At 39.4% G+C, this 20,686-nt stretch overlaps 1 protein-coding gene across 3 annotated transcripts; it reads right to left on the bottom strand.

The window, feature by feature from the left end:
- Positions 1-814: 814 nt before the first annotated feature.
- On the bottom strand, positions 815-20,273 carry LOC104862757 (zinc finger protein 717). Of its 3 annotated transcripts, XM_033764910.1 has the most exons (6): positions 17,095-17,811; positions 14,580-14,687; positions 14,161-14,310; positions 8,775-8,901; positions 8,442-8,534; positions 815-5,893 (listed from the first exon to the last, which is right to left on the bottom strand). In XM_033764910.1, exons 3-6 carry the CDS (start codon positions 14,215-14,217, stop codon positions 4,452-4,454), a joined length of 1,719 nt encoding a protein of 572 aa, XP_033620801.1. In that variant the 5' UTR covers positions 14,218-14,310; positions 14,580-14,687; positions 17,095-17,811; the 3' UTR covers positions 815-4,451. The 3 variants fall into 3 exon arrangements, with proteins under 3 accessions (XP_033620801.1, XP_010623278.1, XP_010623276.1); XM_010624976.3 differs by lacking the exons at positions 14,580-14,687; positions 17,095-17,811 and adding an exon at positions 20,064-20,273; XM_010624974.3 differs by lacking the exon at positions 14,580-14,687.
- Positions 20,274-20,686: the final 413 nt, after the last annotated feature.

The following is a 20,686-nucleotide window of genomic DNA, read 5'->3' on the forward strand; positions in this document are numbered from 1 at the left end:
TAAAATTAATCAGACACATAAGCTTAAATATTGCATGGTTTCTCTTATATGAGAGACTTAAGGTGTAAATAATTTAAAGAGAAAAATAAAAGATATTTTTATTTATAGATATTATGGAATGGGGAAGTAAATCCTCTGCAAAAGTGAAAGGGAACTGGAGATTAAGGGAGCAGAGGGGGATAAGGGAAAGTAAAAGTAATTAAGATACGTACACGTGCCAAAAACCCACAATGAATGTAATAATTATGTACAGCAAACTTGTACTAATAAACATTAAAAATAAAGCAATAGAGTTTTACTAAGATATTAAGATGCTCTTGGTTAAACTCACAAAAAGTATATTTAAAAACAAATGTTTGGGGGCCAGGGATTTAGCTCAGTGGTGCCGCTGCCTGCCTTGCAAGCGTAAAGTCCCAAGTTTGATCCCTGGTACCCCCCAAAAATATGTTTTCTGTTTTTCAAGATAATTTCTTGTGATTTCTCCTGTTAGGCTTTTGTTCCAAAGCTAATTAGAAAATGTAACTCCATGGTAACTGCATATATTAAGACATTTTATTTGGTATAATCCATTATTTTCCCCTCAAAGAGAACACTATATATCATTTTTACCTTTACTGCTCCTTTCATTTTGATTAAAACATTACACAATTTAATGCAATCACAGAGCCAGTTTGTTTAGATGAATATTGATGAGACTTTACAAATCATGTGGTTGTTTTTACATTTGTATCAAATACACTGAACAGAGCTAAGTATATAATGGATACTCCTTAATTAGGAGAAAAATATTCATATTAGAATGACTTCATTCCTTCAGAGAATGAAGAATCTAAGGTGAAGAACTATTAATTCTGTATGTGGGATGATGAAATCTATTCCAAGGCTGCACACATGGTACTCTCGGAATTTAAAAAGGAATAATTTTTTATTTTCTAATTATCTCCATTCTAAGTATCTCTAATTTAGCTACACATGCATCAAACTATTCTCCTTCATTACCTGTGTGATGGTTCTTCATTTCTCACTTGTTTTCTCTGTCATCTCACACTGAAATTTTTCAGTTCTGTGAGTAATTTAGAATTTTTCTGCTGCAAGGATAAAGTAGTTTGTATGGGTTTCTGCATTCACTGACATACAGAAATTGTAATATGGAGGGTACAGTATGAAATTTTAATGCATATCTGTATTAGTCAAATCATTCTAAGTAGCAGAACTATCACTTGAAACATGTCTTGTGGTAAAAACATCCAAAATCTGTTTCACTTGTAATATACAATACATTATTATTAGGTGTGATCTCCCTATTATGTAATGGAACACCAGAGCTCATATTTTCTGACTGTAATTATCACTCCTTACTTTTCCATTCTACTCTCTACTTCTGTGAGATCAACTTTTATTTTAGACTTCACATGAGAGTATGTACACGGGTATTTTATTGTATGCCTAACTTATTTCACTTAACATTAAGTTCTGTAACTCCATCCATATTCCTTCAAGTTACAGATTTTTTATGACTACCATTCCTTGTAGGTATGTGTCCCCCTTTCTTTATCCATTCATTTGTTGAGGGGTACTCATATGGGTTCCATATATTGCCTATTGTAAATCGCATTGCAACAAATATGGGAATGCAGACATCTCTATTCAGAGCGTGCATTTCATTTATTTAGGGTACAGAGACAATTTGCATATTACTGAGTGATATGAAAAGTCTATTTTAGAGTCAGTAAGAAACAAGAAATAATTAGGAAAAGAAAAAATTCATAGAGTGCCATGTTTGCAGCCTTGGAACAGGGATCTCTCTCCACGTCAAATTAATATCCTTTCTTTCATTCCAGATGCTTCATTCTCTTACATGAATCAAAGTGTCATGAGGAAACCCCACATTTTTCAGGAATAGCTCTCTAAATCTGTGAGCCAAAATAAACTTTTCTTCTTTTTAAGTTAATTATCTCAGGTATTTTGTCACAGTGACGCAAATCTGACTGTTACAGCTTCTATCTGACTCCAAGTCTTTTGCTTACTCCGTGGTGTAAAAGCCCCTTATGGTGGTTTTAAGCAAATGTCACATCTCTGCCTCTTGTCTTGAACTCAGTGCTATTAGACTTTCTCTACTGAAGACTGTACCTTCAAGAGAACCACCCTTGAGAGTGACCCGTGACTTTACACACTAATGAAGATGTGAACCACTGACACTGGACCCTTTCTTGTGGGGAGAAGGATAGAGCAGGGTTCCCAAGAGCTGGGACAAGAACTAATGATGCTTACGGATTAGGACAGCAGGGCACTAACCACTCTGGGCCTGCAGTTTTGCCAAGCTGAGAGCTGCATAAACAGGTAGAGGAGGAAGAAGTCAGACAAGTCCATTCCTCCCCAAGGCTCTATGCATACAGGCTTCCGAGGAGCAGTAAAAGAAAAGGTTTAATTCAAACCACCCATTATAACTACTGTTTAGCTTTTATTTTCTTCCCAAATGGTTTAGTGCAAGTAAACACAGCCCAGAGGTTCTTTTATCTTCCTGAACATTCACCTTTAGCTAATAAAGGCAAAGAAAAAACTCTAGAAAAGATACTTCATGAGATGTGTGTGTGTTTCAATAGTAATTTCAGTCCGATTTTTTTCAAGTCTCCTGGAATCAATTCAACTGCAGGAAGATGGGTAGGCAGGAAAAAAGTAATTGAAGTGCATATTAGAACAACTTGTCAAATTAGCAAAGTTTTTAACATCACCAACATACTTAATAAAATATAAAGAGGCTAAATGGCACCTGATGTGGAAAAATCCTAAATGCTGTTGTTTGGGTTTGTCACTAAAAGTTTACACGCTGTGTGGAGCCTTGGTCTTCAGTGTGGCAGTGAGGTGGGTGATCCTTTAAAATATGGGACCCAGCAGGCGAGGGATAATGGGGTCACTGGAAGTGATGCCACTTAAGGGATTAATACTGATCACTAACTTAATTTCTTTCTGTGTGGGTTGTTATAAGGCAGGCTTATGCTACATGTGTGGCCCCTGCTATATAGGGCTGCTTTCCACCTTACTTCTTCAATGTATTGTGAAACAAATCAACGGGGCTGTTGGCAAGGGCCAAAATGATGAAGCCACCTTATCTTAGTCTTTTAGCCTCCAAAACTGTGCAAATTAAAGCTCTTTTCTGTATAAACTCTGCAGCCTATTTTGCCATACCAAAAGAAAATCAACTGTGCTAATTTGTCGCAATATTTATTAATAGTATATGAATTACCTCCCCTAACTCTAGATCCCAATAAGGAAAATTTCAAACATGAAATACTCTTATGTAGAAACCAAGTACTACTGAGGAGTCTGTTCCATGATCTGTAGGCCGGGTAGCTGCATTCGAGGCCTCTTCTCATAAATTCGAGGCCTCTTCCCAACTCCCATTATGCTTTTTAAAAAAATGCTTCTAGAAACAGTGAAATGTACCCTGCCTGGCAATATAAGCATTCATATTTCACTGGGATGTAATGAAATAGTCTCTATTTAATATTTGTATTTTAAAGCCTAGATCTCTATTAGATCAATTTGGCATTTTTCCCTTCACTGCAAATTCTGATGCATTAAAAATACATATTTTATTAAAAGCCTTCACAAATTGAGGATATAAACTTATTTTATTCTCACTCTTCACTGGTATCATTGCCTGATAAAGGCATTCCCAAATTTGTTCCATTTGTTGTATCTCCACATTTTAAAAAAATTCTTCCAAAAACTGACTTGGGGATGAAAGATGACAACACCGATTTTTCTTCTGTATACATTTTCTGATAAAAGAACTGGTAGCACAATGCAAACAGATCACAAATGCAAAAAAATGGAACAGCAGAATCTGTACTTACTTTTCCTTCTCTTTAAAAAAAAGGGCGGGGGGGATACAGGGATACCCTGGAAAGATCTTTGTTCTCTTCATTTGTCTTAACCCACAGCAACCTTTTCTTATCTCTCAGGGTTATCCCGAGAGCCACCTGCGCTTCAGTGCTAGACATGAGAAATTATATAGAGAACTGCACAGTCACTATCTTTGTGTTGCCAGGCCTGGACATAATGCTTGTCACTGTCCATATTCTCCAAGCAGAGCTCAGTTAACTAGTGATGGTCACAGTGAGTTAAAGCTAGAAATGAAGGCTGCATTCCAAAGACAATAAAGTAGTTTGGGGAGTAGGTATAACTAGTCTCTGCAAAGAATATTTTGCCATTATGCATGAGAAGTTATTTCTGAGAAAGTTATTTCAGATTCAAAGGTACCTCCCATGTGAGTTTTTAATGCCTGCTGACTTATGACATCTGTCAAAAGGGTTTTCCTCTTCAAATACATTCACAGGGCTTCTCCCAAGTATCTCATGTGCAATGAGCTGTAACTTTTGCTCAAAGTTCTCTCTACATTCATTCATATGGTTTCTACCCCATGTAATTTTTCTTGTATATAGTGGGGCCTAATGGAAGAAACCTCTCCTGTACTGTTGGTGTTCATACGGTTTCTGCCCTTTGTGGGAACTCTGATGGACTGTGAGGCTTGACTTCTGCCCGAAAGTTTTTCCACATTCATTACACTCAAAGGGTTTCTCTCCAGTGTGAGTTCTCTGATGCCTACTGAGGTTTGACTTCTGGGAAAAGGTGATTCCACACTGGTTACATTCATAGGGTCTTTTCCCAGTATGGATTATCTCATGTTTACTGAGATAGGATTTCTGGCCAAAGGTTTTTCCACAATCATTACATTCATAGGGCTTCTCCCCAGTGTGCGTTCTCTGATGCTTCCTAATGTAGGACTTCTGGCAAAAGGTTTTACCACATTCATTACATTCATAGGGCTTCTCACCAGTGTGAGTCCGCTCATGTATAGTGAGCGCTGGCTTATGGTAGAAACTTCTCCTACATTCTTTGCATTCATATGGTTTTTCCCCTGTGTGAATACATTGATGCGTTCTGAGGTTTGACTTCTGGCCAAATGCTTTTCCACATTCATTACATTCATAGGGTTTCTCTCCTGTGTGAGTTCTCAGGTGACTGGTAAGGTTTGACTTCTGGTGAAATGTCTTTCCACACTCATTACATTCATAGGGCTTCTTCCCAGTGTGAATTACCTCATGGATAGTGAGAGTTGACTTCCGGCTAAAGGTTTTTCCACATTTATTGCATGCATATGGCTTTTCCCCTGTATGAATTCTCTCATGGACAATAAGGTCTGATTTGTAGCTGAAGGATTTCTCACACTGGTTACATGCATAGGGTTTTTCCCCTGAATGTTTCTTCTGATGTATTATAAGGTCTAATTTAGTAATGAAGGTTTTCTCACATTCAAGACAATCACAAGATTTCTCCCGCGTGTGTGTCTGATACTTAGTGAGATTACATTTTTTATAAAGAGTTTTCCTTCCTGTCTTAACAATGAGAGCTGACTTCTCACAGGCTTTCCCAGGTTCATCATGCTCCCAGCAGGCCTGCCCCATAGAAACTCTCTTATGTGTAATACATTCTTTCAGTAATTTTGCCTCCCTGGTGAAGGCTTTCCATTGTCCATTATATTGAAAATCTTGCTGCCCAGCTGGAATCTTGGGTTGCTGACCAAAATGCTCAGGACATTTCAGGGACTTGCCAGTTATATGACACTGATTAGGTTTCTCTCCAGCATCCACCTCACCAGGCTCACTGAGGAGATGTGTGTTCTGACAAACATTATGTTCTTCAGGTTTTAATCCTGAATAGCTTCCATCATTTATAATCAAATCTGAAATATGGCTAGAGCTTAAATCAAAAGTATTTCTTAATTCAACTTGCTCCTCAGTTGTGTTCTTGGTGGTGATTACAACTTGCCACACATGTCTATCTCCACTTTGGTTGCTGGTCTCAATTATGTCATCCATTTTCTGGCCATCTAAAACAAGAAAAATAACAATATACATCAATAATATCTAAGCATTTTCTATGGAATGCTCATGTTAAAGGAGATTCTCCCTATCTTACTGGGATAAGGTTTTATAAAATTATAATGGTTTAGGGTTTATAAGTATATAGTTTTCCTTCCTACATAATGTAACAGATTACACTGACAGGTTTTTTTTCTTTTCTTTTTCTTTTTCTTTTTTTTTTGTACCAGGGATCAAACTCAGGACCTTGTACTTGTGAGGCAGGCATGGGCCACTGAGCTAAATTCACAGCTGACTGATAGATTTTCTAGTGTTAAATTGCTTTTCTTTGTTTTTTAACTTTTCTTTCATGTGGAAATATTTGGTTAAAATATTTGCCTATTGCCTTGTCATAGTGTTCCATTGAATGTTTATCCCATCAGTTGTTTTGTTTTTCTCTTTTGTTATATTGTTTTTTGAGACAGTCTTGCTATGTAATTCAAGCTGACTTAGAACTCATGGCAATTCTCTTGCCTCAGCCTCCCAAGAGCCAGGACTACAGGTCCATGCCACCACACCTGGCTCCCTATTCTTCTTCTGTAATCTTCTTTATAATAATGGTGGTTGTCTCTTATTGGTACTATTCTCATTACTTGGATTACAAGCAGGTAAGAATTTCCAGAATAAGTTATTTTCCAGGATATATGTGAGATCCAAATAACTGGCATGTACACCACAACATGGCTTTATTAGAAATAGAGTTTTGCAACTGTATTTCTTTAGTTTTTACTTTTCCCTGGGAGAATAATGATGCACATCTGGGAATTTTTTTCAAAGTATAAAATCTCTTCTCCACTCCAGGCAAAGACCACTTTCTCCAAACTCCTAATTTATCCTGACTTCCCCAATTCTCAGCACCGAAACAAGTATAGCAAGCCTCAGCTTACCAAACACACCTTTGGTGTCCTCCAACATTATAAAGTGTTTATCTAACTCCTCTGAGGTCAGCAGCCCTGGCATTCTCCCCTGAATTCCTGGTACATGCCCCCATGCTTAATAATCCACTGTTTCTGAAGAATACTAGTAGTCTTGTGCACTGGAATGACAGCTGTCTTGCCATATGACAGAAAATGGAGTCATCCATATATTATGCATTCTCTTTATTCTTTTAGGATGATATCCACAAATAAAAGAGAAACAACATTTCAAGCTCCATCATCAGCATCAAACATTTGGAGAACATGTCCTTGGGATCAAGAATCTTCTGGGACCTGCAGAAGTCCACGACCAATCCTTTCCATGGTTGTATGGTGGATCCATCTCAGTTTCGAGAGTTCTGACATTGGGATTCACAGAGCTAACTCCTTTTACATTTTTGTATTAACTCTGTAGTAAAATTTCTCTATAATTTCAAACACCAGATTTAACCCACCTACAAACACCCAAGTGTTTGTAGCTCCAAGAGTGATATGCACCCTCTCACCTAGAATTTATATTTTCATATGTAGTGCATGTAAAATTTTGAAGAGTAACTAAAACTGAAGGTATGCAGAAATAAACACTGAATAATCTCATTAAGATCCAGGTCTGGAGATGTGTGTACTCCCAGCTACCCAGAAGCTGAAACATGAGCATCACAGTTTAAGGGCTATCTGTACAACATGGCAAGAACCTGTATGAAATTTTTTAAAAAATACAATGAAAAGGGGTGGGGCTATAGCTCAGGCCTCCCTGGGTTCAATTCATAGTACTGCCAAAAAACAAAAACAAAAACAAAACTTCCACAAAAACAGAGCTCAGTCTTGGGAGAATGTTTTTATAGTATGCACAAGGGGTTGGGTTCAAACTTCAGCACTTCAAAATTAAACAAAACAGGGCCAGGGATTTATCTCAGTGGTTCCGCTGCCTACCTCGTAAGTGCAAGGACCTGAGTTCCATCCCCAGTATCAAAAAAAAAAAAAAAAGGAACAAAACAAAACAAAAATCTGTCTAAGACTGTCTCCTCTAATCATCTTTACTAAACAGTCACATCTCATGTTTCTCTCTTTCACTCTGGTTAAATATTCTTCTAATTAGCATTACTTTCCTGTTTCTGTCTCATCAGAATATAAATTCTGTGAAAAAGAGACCTTATTTTGATCATAACTATTACAAGCACAGTGATAAAACCTGCTGCATTAGGGTATACTAAATGATAAATGAATTATGAATAACTGACACAAATCACTCCAAAGAATGGAGGATAAAAAGCAACTGACAATATTGAGAAAGTAGACACCACGCTTGATCTTAGCCAAAAGATTGAGAAGCGATGAGAAAGTAGACAACAAATAAAAATATCTAAGAGAGAGGAAGGTAGGGATTAGATATAGGATAAATACAAGAATATATTTACAAATTAAAACTGGGAATATTTATGCAAACACCTTCCTTGAAAACTATGTAACACACATGTCTGATGGATGCAGACCAGCTATCCTCAGGCCTGGGACCTGGGGAAAAGTGATCAACAGCTGAACAGAGCCAACATCTGCTCAGGTCCCCTCTTCTCAGCCTCCTAGTCCAGAATGCACTTACCTGGGGGGCTCAGATTTGGGGGTTCTTCTCCCATCCATGGCTCTGCTCCTTGCTCCAGCTTAAAGATCACCTCAGGTTTTGTGATGCAATGCCCTGTTAATGGGAAAAATGCATTTAATAACTGCTCTGTAAGTTTCTTCACAGAATGAAAACAGCCCAGCTTCAAGCATTGGTAAATAAAGTTGCCAAGGTGAACCCTATATTACAGAAAGGGAAAAATCACATTCTTTATAAATTAGAAGCCTATACCCAAGAGCACTGAATCTTACTAGTGTTCACATACTTATCAAAAAGGAAAAGCTTGCTCCTGACAGTGACAGGGATTTCACTTACCCAGCAACACTAGGCTGCGGTAGGTCTCCAGCATCACGTCCTTGTATAGGGTCCTCTGAGCATCGTCCAGGTCCTGCCACTCCTCACAGGTGAAGTCTACAACCACATCCTCAAATGACACCAACATCTGTAACAGAACATTTCTTACTCATCACCTCTGGTCACAACAACAAGAACATGAAGTTCCAGCATCAGCAGGAGTGGAGGTCGGTGTTTGTATGCATTTTATAACATATGCAGCTTGCTTTGTATGCCATATTGTGGGAGAAAGGAAAGTCACAGAACTACTGTGCATTGTAATTATTTAATTACTAAAAATACTATTACAAAGTTTACCTTATAAATCTAAAACCATGTCAGGGCCAGGGATTTAGTTCAGTGGCACTGTACCTGCCTCGTAAGTGCAAGGTCCTGAGTTTGATCCCTGGTGTCAGAAAATAAAATATCCAAAAACATCGTTTTTTGTTGGGAATTAAAATATGAATAAAATTTGCTCCTTCAAGGAGCTTATGATCTGGTATGAAGAAGAAATAAGTACGACTGCATGCTCACAATTATTTGTTATACTTCAATGCAAATGAAGCAATGAAGGAGAAACCATAGTTGTGCGTATTTCAAGCTTGCTCTTCACTGAAAAACCAAAATGTTAAGCTCTTTCCTCTGTGAACCAGGGATTCTCCTGACCACAGGGCAACAGCATCAGTCTGGTCACGAGCACAGAGTCAGCACAGCCACGTTAATGGAATAACCACAGTATCGTGTCTAGGGCAGTGAACCTGGTCTGTGATGACAGATAAACACAACACGGAGGAACTCATGCAGTGTGTGGTCCTGCATTTCTACTTGAATATATTCCAACAGAAAACAAAGGTTAGGCATCCGCTGATTTTTAATAAATGAGTTAAAACCACGCACATGGCACCGCACTCTCCTTCCTATGTGCCAAAAGAGTCTGAGTTTACTCCAGGGGAGCACTGCCACTCCCCAAATGGCAGGGCGTGAATAATAAGGTCCTGGAAGAACGGACAGGTTAACTGAGCAGGTCTGCATTTCAACAGTAGCTCCTAGAAGGGAAACCGGAAAGGCTTATGGGAGAATCAGCGGAGAAGGAACCAGAGGAGACACGATGACCTCCGCCAGGATACGGAGGAGTAAAACTGCACCACAGCCAAGTAATCCTACAACAGACATATTGAGAAGGCAAAGCAAGGACAGAACCTGCTACTAACTTGCTGAGCAGAGGATAAAAAGGACCTTTTCCTTCCAGCTACCTGCATGATGGTTGCTAGTTACATAGTGGGATCATAAAGTAACGTTTGGAAAACAGAAGATGATTATGATCGCCAAGTGACACAGACTTGAGCACCATAACTGGAGAAGCTCAGATTTCAAATGTGGGATGTCTAACTGCCAATTCTATACATATATATGTATATATGGATTTATATAGACAATTCCAGAATTAAGGAGAGAGGCAAGCTGAAGATTTAAAAAAATGTATAAGGTAACAGAATTTTAGTGCTGCTTGAAGTCATCAGAATGAATGAAATGACCTGAAGAGAAACTAAGAGACTGAAGAAAAGTAAAAAGAATCTGAAGAAACTAGAACTTAATGATAGAGGACAAGAACTACATTACAGAGATCAAGAAGGAATTTCCTGAGTTTATCCCACAATTAAAGGAAAGTTCAATATAAGAATTCTACAAACATAGTCAATTGTATTCTTAATTCAATGGAGAAAAATTCTAATTGTTCACAAGGACACTGATATTTTAAAAATACTATCCTACCATTTGTGGTGGTGTATTCCTATAATCCCAGCACTGGGGAAGCTGAGGCAGAAGCATCGCCCTGAGGTTGAGGCTACCTTGAGCTACATAGTAAATTCAAAGCCAGTCTGAACTACATAATAAGACTAGACCTTGTCTCAAAAAACAAAACAACAACAACAAAACACCATCTTAGTATCCAGTTCTTCAGGTAAAGATCTTAAAAGTTGTCTCAGTTTGGCTATGGAATGTCCCCCAGTGGCCCTTGTGGTAAGCAGATTTGTCCAACCTGCCACCTGTGGGCCACATGTGTCCCTGGACAGCTAGTATGGTAGCCCCACTTGGTAAACTTAACATTTTATCACATGTTTATAGTAACTTTTATGATTTGATTGTGCTGTGCTCAAAAATAGACCACAAAGGAGATAGACCACACAGGAGACAACAGAACACTGTGCAGGGGAGTACACAGTGCACTGCTAACTCCGCCTCCTGCACCTGCCACACAGTCACTGGAATTAAAACCTGTGCCCTTGTGTATCAGCTGCTATATACATTGTGCAATGCAGCAAGTGAAACAGAGCAATTACCAATAGTAGTCTTCAAACACCTTCACCCCTGTGGACCTGTACTGATAGGAATTTATTGTTATTAAGCACATATGGAAGCTTTCTTATTTAATTATTAAACCCAGGCTTGTTATTCCTTGAAATAACTTTATGTTGTTTTTTTTTTTTTTCCTGGTACTGGAGATCGAACTCGGGTCCTTGCACTTGTAAAGCAGGTACCAGAACTACTGAGCTAAATCTCCATCCAAAATAATGTTACTTTTCAAACCACCATGGTATATGAAGTACAGAATGTACCAAATAGTTTTTTGTTTATAATATGGTTATAAGCATATATGCAGTATCACCAATACCAAAAAAATGCATGGTGATTATGTATTACTTTTTTAATATCCTAACATTGCTTCAAGACCATCTCAAAAGAAAACAGGACACCCCAAAAAAGACAAACATGAAGAAAGAGTGTTCATTGAAAAACAGATGTATTTTCATGTTGAACAAATAAGATACTATGCTTTACTTGCAAGGAAACTGCATCAGTTTCAAAGATTTCAACATGAAAAGATATTATATGTATAGATAGATATGCTGCCAAGTTTGATGCAAAGCAAGGACCATTTCACAAAGACAAAATAGAAGAATTGAAAAGAGTCTACAACAAAGTTTTTTTAAAGTTACAACTGTAATCCCAGCACTCTGAGAGGCTGAGATAGAAGGATTACAAATTCAAGACCAGCCTAGGAAACTTAAGAGATTTACTAGGAATGTCTCAAAATAAGAAATAATTTTTACAAATCTGGGGATGTAACTCAGTGTGAAGGCCCTAGGTGCTATCCCCAATATAGCACAAAAAAAGAAAGAAAAGAAAAGAAGGAAAGAAGAAACAAAAGGAACAGGTATGTCCCTTGCTGGTGAAGGCTTTCCACCATGAGCAAGACCCTGAGTTCAGTCCCCAGTATGGGGAGAGGGAAACCTACATACAGAATCACGACATGAAAAGGTGAAAATTGTGAAAATTTGTACTTCAATTTATTTCATGCATATTTTTTATTAGCCCTCATTTCAAATGTGTCCTATTAATACACCACATGCACTATATATATATATATATATATTTTTTTTTTTTTTTAGCACTATTCTCAGGGGACTGAACCTCATTACTGGGCAAAAACATAATTCAGGTTCTGCAGGAATTAACACTTCCAAAGTTACCGCATTGATTTATAAGCATAATCAGCTCCCCTCCTATTGTATGCAAATATTTGAATAAAATAAAAGAATGTTTAAAAGATGCAGAAGATCACACCAGGAAAGATCAGAACTGAGGGAGAAGTCAGGGGAAAAAAATCTCATTTTTCAGGTTAGAGCACTGCCAAGTAGGTGAAGGAAGTTGTACTTCACCTTTTGGATTTGTTGAGCTAGAGGTACCTTGCGAATAAAGAGATGATCCAACAGGGAGCTAAGAACTAAGACTTAAAGTTCCAGTCTACAAAAATAAAAAAAAAAAATAATTAATTTTTTAAAAAAGTATTGGGGGGTGGGTTGGCTCAGTGGTTCTGCTGCCTACCTCGAAAGCACAAGGGCCTGAGTTGATCCCTGGTACCAAAAGAAAAAAGTTCTGGTCTAAGGGTGAGGAAACAAGTCCAAACTGGAGAGAACAGTGCAAACACTGGAGAGCTAAATCTACCAAGAAGGAATGCAGAGTGCAACGAATGGGATCCAAGATGTGAAGAACTTGGATAAGAAGAAAAAGCAAAAGAATTCAAGGCAACAGAAAACATCCCAAGAAAGGATGTGACAGTAACCAAGAAAGAACTCCCAGAAGCAGATCATGGACAGTAGTTAAAAATACGGCCATCAACTTTGGACTTAATTAAAATGCATGTTATTGATGAGCGTATGAAAACTGAACTAAGACAATACTTAGTGTGTTAAAGTGCAAATGAGCAGTGCGAACATCTGCTGGGAGACATCACTCTGACCAGTCTGCCGCAGGCACTGCATGTGAACACGGGCTGGGACACAGGTACTGACAGTCACTGAATGACTCATGGTCAACTCAATCTGAGCTTTCATCCATGAATTGACTACCATCTTGCAAAGGTTGCCTGGAAACACAGTATTTTAGCAACTCCAGAAAAACTTGATTATGAGTTTTATTTAGGACTAGGTAACTTTTTATACTGAGGAGTGCTAGAAGTGTTTATTTCTAAGGTGGTAGTGAAAAACGTTCTACTACATCCTCTATGTGACCAGTGAAGATAGTGTTTTAGCCCCTGGTGTAAACAATTACAGGCCATGACAGGTCACCATGTTCTCTTCTCAAGTTCCATCTGTTTTTGGTGGGGTTTTTTTGGTTTTTGTTTGTTTGTTTGTTTTTGAGACAGGGTCTCACTATGTAGTTGAGACTGACTTGGAATTCACTATGTAGCCCAGGCTGGTCTCGAATTCACAGCGATCCTCCTGCCTCAGCCTCCCAAGTGCTGGGATTACAGGCATGCGCCACCACGCCCAGCTCTCAGGTTCCATCTGAATAAAAAAATCAAACATGTCAGCTTTTTCTCATGTTAGAAACACCAGAACTAAACTGTACTCAACACAGAGTTCAATACAACCCTCACATGCTGAAAAGTAGACACCCATGCTCTAAATTCTTGATTTTGTTAAATCTCTATTCTCAAACTAAAATAGAGGAAATACTGAAGATAAAATTTAAACCAGTCTTGTCTTGTTCAGCAAAAAAATAAGATCCAAATGATACAAGGAAGCTGCTTGGGTGCTGGCAACCACTCTATCATGATTGGCCTATAGTTTTTGTGAACCAATATAAAAATTCATGGTAGTGTATATATTATTGTATGTCTTAATAAAAAAGAAAAAAATTTAAAACACAGATATCTTTTAAGTCTTTATGTGCTAATTCTGTCTTATTTACATCCATTTCCATAAAGCTGAATTTTTACTGATTCTACAATGTCATTTCAATTAATGGACCTCAGAGAGCTGGTAAAAACACAATGCCAAACAGAGAGAATAAAACAACTCACCTGAGGTTTATTCATTTTTTGTTGCTCTTTGAAACATATAGAGGACTCTGGAGGCATAGCTGAGAGAAGTCAAATGTAGGAAAGGAATTGCATGAGAGAACAGGCTGGTGTGGACTTAGATTACCTCCTCAAAAATACTCCATGTATTAGCTGGAAAAGATAAACAAATAAACTCTGTAGGAGTACAGTCCCTTGCACAAGAAAGGGTGACAAAAGCCAGGCTAGGTGGCACAGATCTGTACTCCCACCTATGTGAAAAGTAGAAGCAAGAATATCACAAGTTCAAGACCAGGCTGCGCTATATAGAGAAACACCCTGAACTACACAGACCTTGTCCCAAACCCTAACCCAAGGACAAGGACCTGGGCTGTGCCACTGACTGGATTTGGCCAAAAGATGTCACTGAATGTGATACAAACCTAAGCTTGAAAAGCTTGAGCCAATTGTCTCACTGGGGCTTGTCTTCCTGGACACAGGGAGATTGTGGAAAAGCCTGGGGCTAGTGCACTCCAGACATAGGAGCCTCCCTAAGAGCAAGCACAGACACCTGAGAATGTAAAGTCATCTGGAACCAGGGGACCTCAGTCAAGGCCCCAGGGGACTGAAGGCTCTGTGACCCCAGGCGTCACCAGTTTAGGGATCTCCCAGGTTACTCCAATTTACACATTTATCCAGAGGAAAGTGATCAAATGAAATGGTTTCTTCTCTTAAACCAACAAAATATTGTTGATTTATTATACAGCAAAGGCTGTTAGCTCAAAGGACTTAGAAGTCAGTGTTTTTACATTTGACAAAGTAGGGGGAAAGTCTCCAAACACAAATACAATTTTTAAAAAAACTTTGAAAGTGTTGGGATGAAAAAACAATAAACTGGGCGGTGATTTAGTTCAATAGTTCCACAGCCTGCCTCTTGCAAGCACAAGGTCCTGAGTTCTATCCCCAGTACCCAAACAAACAATAAACACCCAAAGGATGAACTACAGTATGGCTGAAGCCTAATGATTCAAACAAAGCACTGTCTGGAGATGAGAGGGATAAGGCTTTTACACCATAAAAATAGGCTGCTACTTATACATGAACCTTGAATTGTTCTTACATTTTATTGGTTTGAAGCTCAAGTGTGATGCAGTCTAATTTTTCCTTTTTCAAATAATGTAAAATAGGCTGCTACTCTTTTCCTGCAGAATTTATGATGTTTAGGAACAGATTACTGACATTGAGAAATGTGTGATTCACCCTTTCAGGTTACATAATGAAGAGAAAATATTGAGAATAATAAGGAATAGGCATGTTTGGGACAAGTATTTTATTTTATTTATTTACTTCTTAATTTTTTGGTACTGGGGATCGAACTCAGGACCTTGTGCTTGTGAGGCAGGTGTGGAGCCACTAAGCTAAATCTCTGGCCCTGGGACAAGTATTTTAAAGCAAAATTCTAGGGCTGGGGAATGTAACAGCTGGCACAACACTTGCCTATCAGGTGTTACACTCAGGGTCTGACCCAAAGCACTTCAAAACACAATAACAGCCAAGTGTGGTGGTGCACACTTGTAATCCCAGCATTTGAGAGACTGAGGCAAGAGGATTGCTGTGAGTTGGACACCAGCCTAGGATACAAAGTGAGTTTAAGGCCAGCCTGAACTAAATAGTGAAACCCTGTCTCAAAAGACCAAAACAAAACAAACACTGGCCAAATCTGAACACAATGTTCCTGTCAAACTGCCTTAAGTGCCATCCGAATGATCTCAAAACTAAGCAAAACCCTTCTTTTAAATGTGCAAAATGGATAACATTAGCCAAAAGTCAAGATGCACCTGACATCTACTTATCTGGTGACCCTAGACAAGTCACTTATCTATGTGACATCAACTTTTGTTCATCTTTCTTACAAAGCAGAAATACTTTGGCCAATCCTTCCTGAACTAGTAGAGATAACAGGACAAAGTGATCATCAGATGTCAAATCTGTTGACAGTCTAAATTTCAGAGAATTTACACTCTGGAAAGAATGGGTATTTAGAGAACACAGAAGATGGTATTCTCAGGCCCACAGGGGATCCTTCCACAGCACAACTTCAAGACCTCTCCTGTAAGAAAGATTCCCCAGGTCCTTGCCTATCTTTCTCAGCCCAGTTTACATCTTCCTCCAGAAAGTCAGTCCGACCCCTCCAGCAGCACCCAGTTGCTGTTTCTGGAGAAAGTAGTAGTCACCCATATGTTCTTTCATCTAGACAACAGGATCAGTAATTGCTTAATCTAGGCAAAGCTAGGAGCTTCGCCTCTCTGAGACACTGTGCCTCTTCTCTGAAATGCTACTGAGAGTGGTCAGGCCACAGTGTTCTCTTCAGGTGGAATTCCAAATTTTGGAACACCTACATTTTTCTAAAGAAAATGGGCCTATTATCCAGCACCCCAATCTTCCTTGCAGACTGGTAACATTTTTCTGAAAACTTAAACAAGGATGTAAAGTGCAGTAAGTGACCAGAAACTTCGCTTGCTGAAGAGATACCACGATGCCCACAAACACAACTGCCACATAGAAAGACTCGGTCCGCACACATCATCCTCATTTCTCTTGGAATCGGAGGGCATTCCACTAGGACAGTTAATGCTCTTATCTTACAGCTGGATAAACTGATGTCACCCTGGTAACAACAAGCTCCCACCGCGCGCACACGCCTAGCTAGCTCCCCTCGGGTCCGTTGACCGCCCCGCCCCACGTCACCACTCGACCACCTCCTTCGCAGCTTCTAGAGCTGGAGCCACACGCCCGGCTTCAGACACCTGACATAGCAGTTGGTAAAGCACAGGCGAGTCGCCCTCCAGCCTGGGACTCTCAGACCCGGCCCTCAAATCGCCTCCCAGACCCGCCCAGGTCCTGCCGCCCAGCCCCCCCGCCCCGCCCGTGTTAGCGCTACCGCCTTGGCGGGGATACCTCTCCGGCTCCCCAGGATCAAGGCTGTTCTTTTGCCCTCTTACAATCCTTCGCGGACACAGAACGCAACTCCACTGACAGAGTAACTATTGCGAGGGACAGAGCCAGGAACTTCCGGGAGAAAATGATGTACAGGCGGGGCTACGCGTGCGTAAAGGAAAACCGGCAAGTTATTTCCGGTTCTCCAGAGACATTGTTGGGGGTTTAGATTTCCCACCACCTTCTGCGCGGTCCTGCCGGAACAAAGGATTGTGGAGTTTTTTTGAGGAGGCGACAAGGAACTGATGGTTTAAGACTGGCCCCTAACTGTTGGGGAGCCATTGTTATTTTACTAATTACTTCCTTAAAGGACATAATGAAGCTGAATGATGGGTCTGTTGTCTAACATTAACTTTTCACCGTGCATAAACCTTAGATGTTCTAACCATCTGATAGGTTTTGAAGAACACCATTTCTTCCCCAACCAAGTGCAGACTTATATACTTTATCCTGACCCCCTTGACTACTAACCCCATTTAATATTTACACACATTACTTTTGCCTGGAGGGATTGTTTCCAGCAACACTGGACTCCATCAAAGAGTGGCAGTCTTCAAACACCTGGCTATCTTTACATCTGAGAGGTTATGAACCCCAGGACCACCATGACCTGATCAAAGTTTTCTTTGGATGACATTCCCAAACTCCTCCTCACGTTGAAAGCAAATGCAAAGTTCTCTGCTACTTCATAGCTTAGGCTGCTCACCAGCTGCTCATCAACAAACTCTTTTAACTTTTTTTTTCTGTATTATTGCAGTTTATTCACACCAGAGAAACGATTCGGTATTTACACATGTGTGCCTTATTTATTTCACTTAGGAGTATATCTTTAGTATGTATCCATTTTCCTATGAATGAATCTATTTTCTCGTTCTTTATGGCTGAGTAATATTCCATTTTATAGAAAAACCACATCTTTATCCAGTTTCCAAATGATGAACAAACTCTTAACACACACACACACACACACACACACACACACACACCTACACACACCTAAGGTAGTTGCCTTCCATAGGCTGCCTCCCCATTAGCAGTAAACATAATATGTGGGATGAGATTGTTCTTTTCAATATTTGGATCTACTTAGGACTTACCATCTTAGCCAAACACTCTATCACCAAGGAATATCCAAGCTTTAAAAAAAACCGATAGATTGGGGCCAAGGGTTTAGCTCAGTGACACTGTGCCTGCCTCGCAAGCACAAGGTCCTGAGTTTAATCCCCAGTACTGTGGGGAAAAAAGAATTAAAAAATCGATTGATTGATCGATTGACAGGACCTTGACAAATTGCCTCAAACTTGGAATACTCTTGCTTCTTGGAATGCTCCCGAGTAGCTGGGATTACAGGCAAACCTCACCATACCTCGATGGAATTCTGCTCAACAAATTATGTTTAGAAAACCCAGCACATTTTGGTGTGAATAGTTTTTTTAGTTTATTTAAAATTATTGTGGTTATAAATTCCACCTCCAGATTGCAGAACACCTGCATTCTACAGCATAAAAAATAATGTCTCTGAGTGACTTTAAATGTTCTACAAACAAGAAGTCCATATGCTAACTCTCTTCAAATCCATTTAATCTAGATCAAATCCATTTAGATCTGGAAGGGGAAGGGGGTGGCACAGAATTTGTAATCCCAGCTACTGCAGAGGCTGAGCAGGAGGGTAGCAAACTGAGACCAGCCTGGGCAACTTCTCACAACCCTGTCTCAAAAAGTAAAGAATAAAAAGAGCTGGGGATGGATCTCAGTGACACAGCTCTTGCCAGCATGTGCCAGGCCCATTGTTCAATCCCCAGTAACAGAAAGAAAAAGAAAAAGAAAAAAATGTTTGTTCACAGTGGATGTGAGGGGACTTTACTAACCGACTGGAAACACTGCTGGTGTATATACAAAAATAAAACAGCAAGATCATAAGGAGGTGCGCTCCGTAATCTCTGTGTCAAGTCACACCCCAGCGTCTGGTATTTGCTCAGACTCCCCATTCCATTCATCCTTCTACACAAAACCTTCGGTGGGGGTCTTTGTTTTATTCTTTTGTTGTTGTTCTGTGAGATAAATCTTAAGCTTTTCTTCCTTGGCTTCTGACACGGACTTTTTTTTCTTATTTGGGTATATTCAGATTTTCTTTTTTTATTAATACATATTTGGAAAAGATAATGATTACATTAATCATGGAGGGGGCTTGTACATGCACATAACACATCTTAATTCTTTTTTCATCCCCCTCTTCCATCCATCCTTGCTCCCTCCAGCTCTTGTTCCCCTTCCCACTTGAAAAAGTCCTGCCTACTTTCTATTATCTTTTATTTTGTTCCTTATATATATTTTGGGTTTCTCATATAAGAGAAATCATGCGATATGTACATTTGTGTGTCTGATTTATTTCACTTAGCATTATGGTCTTGAGGTGCATCGATTTGTCTACAAATGACTCAAGGTTAGCTTTCTTTATTTCTACCTCAGACTTAAGAAATTAGTTCTCAGGAGTTCTCAGAGCAACAGCTACCTCTGCTGTTTTTATTCAGGGGAGCCCCTACTTCCATCATCTAAGTTGATAGGGGCTTGAGTGTAGGAGAGACAGTGGGTGAAGCGAGTGAAGCTCTGAGGTGGGTTGTCATTGTGAGTGGCCTGCCTCAAAAAACAAACAAAAAGTGCTGTGAACTGAACTGTGCTTTTCTCAAAAACAACAAAAAATAGAATATAATTCCACTGAAGCCAAAAATAGTTAAATACTTTCTGGCTTTGACATAAATATATTTAAACAATGTAGCAAATTTTAGTATATCTACTTTTCAATTTCTCAATATTATTTTAACTACCTACACACTAAGACAAATGAAACATTGAGACATAACTAAGAGTAAGCTATAAGTCCTGCGTTGTCTTTCCCCTCAAGCTCCTTCCCCTCTCTGGGGGGGTCTTACCAGTTTCATCTCAGCAGTTTTGTCTCTCAGAACAGGAATTTCTCCAAGAAAATTAACCAAAAACTGTAAAAATAAATACTTTGGAATGCTATAATGACACATCATACCCAGGAAAAGAATAAATCTATTCAGCAGCATGTCCCTGAAACACTCCTTTTATGTTCCCAAGACTCTTGCCAAGTCAAAATGGCATTCTAAGCAGACAGGGACAGGGAAGTCTGTTCAGCGTTATCTGGAGGAAAAAAAAAAAAAAAAAGAGGGAAGGAAAAAAATGTTATCTGGAGAATGCTGGGAACTGGGCAAACTAGTGTTATCTGTAAGAGCTGCCTTCCTGCGTGTATGCCAAGTGAGCCATTCCTTGGAATGTTGGTTATACAATGTAACAAGTCTTAGTGATGTCACTGCCTTGTTGACCAATCTATAGAATCTGTAAACCCTTCCCCTCAATAACCTGCAGTGGAGCTGCTGCTGAGTGCTTTTTCTATCTGGTCACCACTAAGGCTCCTGGTGGGCACTGTTGGCTGGTACAACAGCTTGTGGATTTTGGCTGGGCAGGGATGTTTGATTTGTATGCCTCTCCCATGGGATTTGGCCTGGCAGGGCTGTTGACCTATACACCCCTC

The sequence above is a fragment of the Fukomys damarensis genome, unplaced genomic scaffold, assembly GCF_012274545.1.
Source record: "Fukomys damarensis isolate Sample0158 unplaced genomic scaffold, DMR_v1.0_HiC HiC_scaffold_17, whole genome shotgun sequence".
In the NCBI taxonomy this organism is placed as follows: Eukaryota; Metazoa; Chordata; class Mammalia; order Rodentia; family Bathyergidae; genus Fukomys; species Fukomys damarensis.

Coding starts and splice junctions, on each gene's coding strand:
- LOC104862757 (XM_010624976.3), bottom strand. CDS start 14,217: ATGCCTCCAGAGTCCTCTATATGTTTCAAAGAGCAACAAAAAATGAAT. Junction 8,535..8,774: donor CCGCAGCCTAGTGTTGCTGG/GTAAGTGAAATC, acceptor TCCCATTAACAG/GGCATTGCATCACAAAACCT. Junction 5,894..8,441: donor CCCAAATCTGAGCCCCCCAG/GTAAGTGCATTC, acceptor TTCTTGTTTTAG/ATGGCCAGAAAATGGATGAC.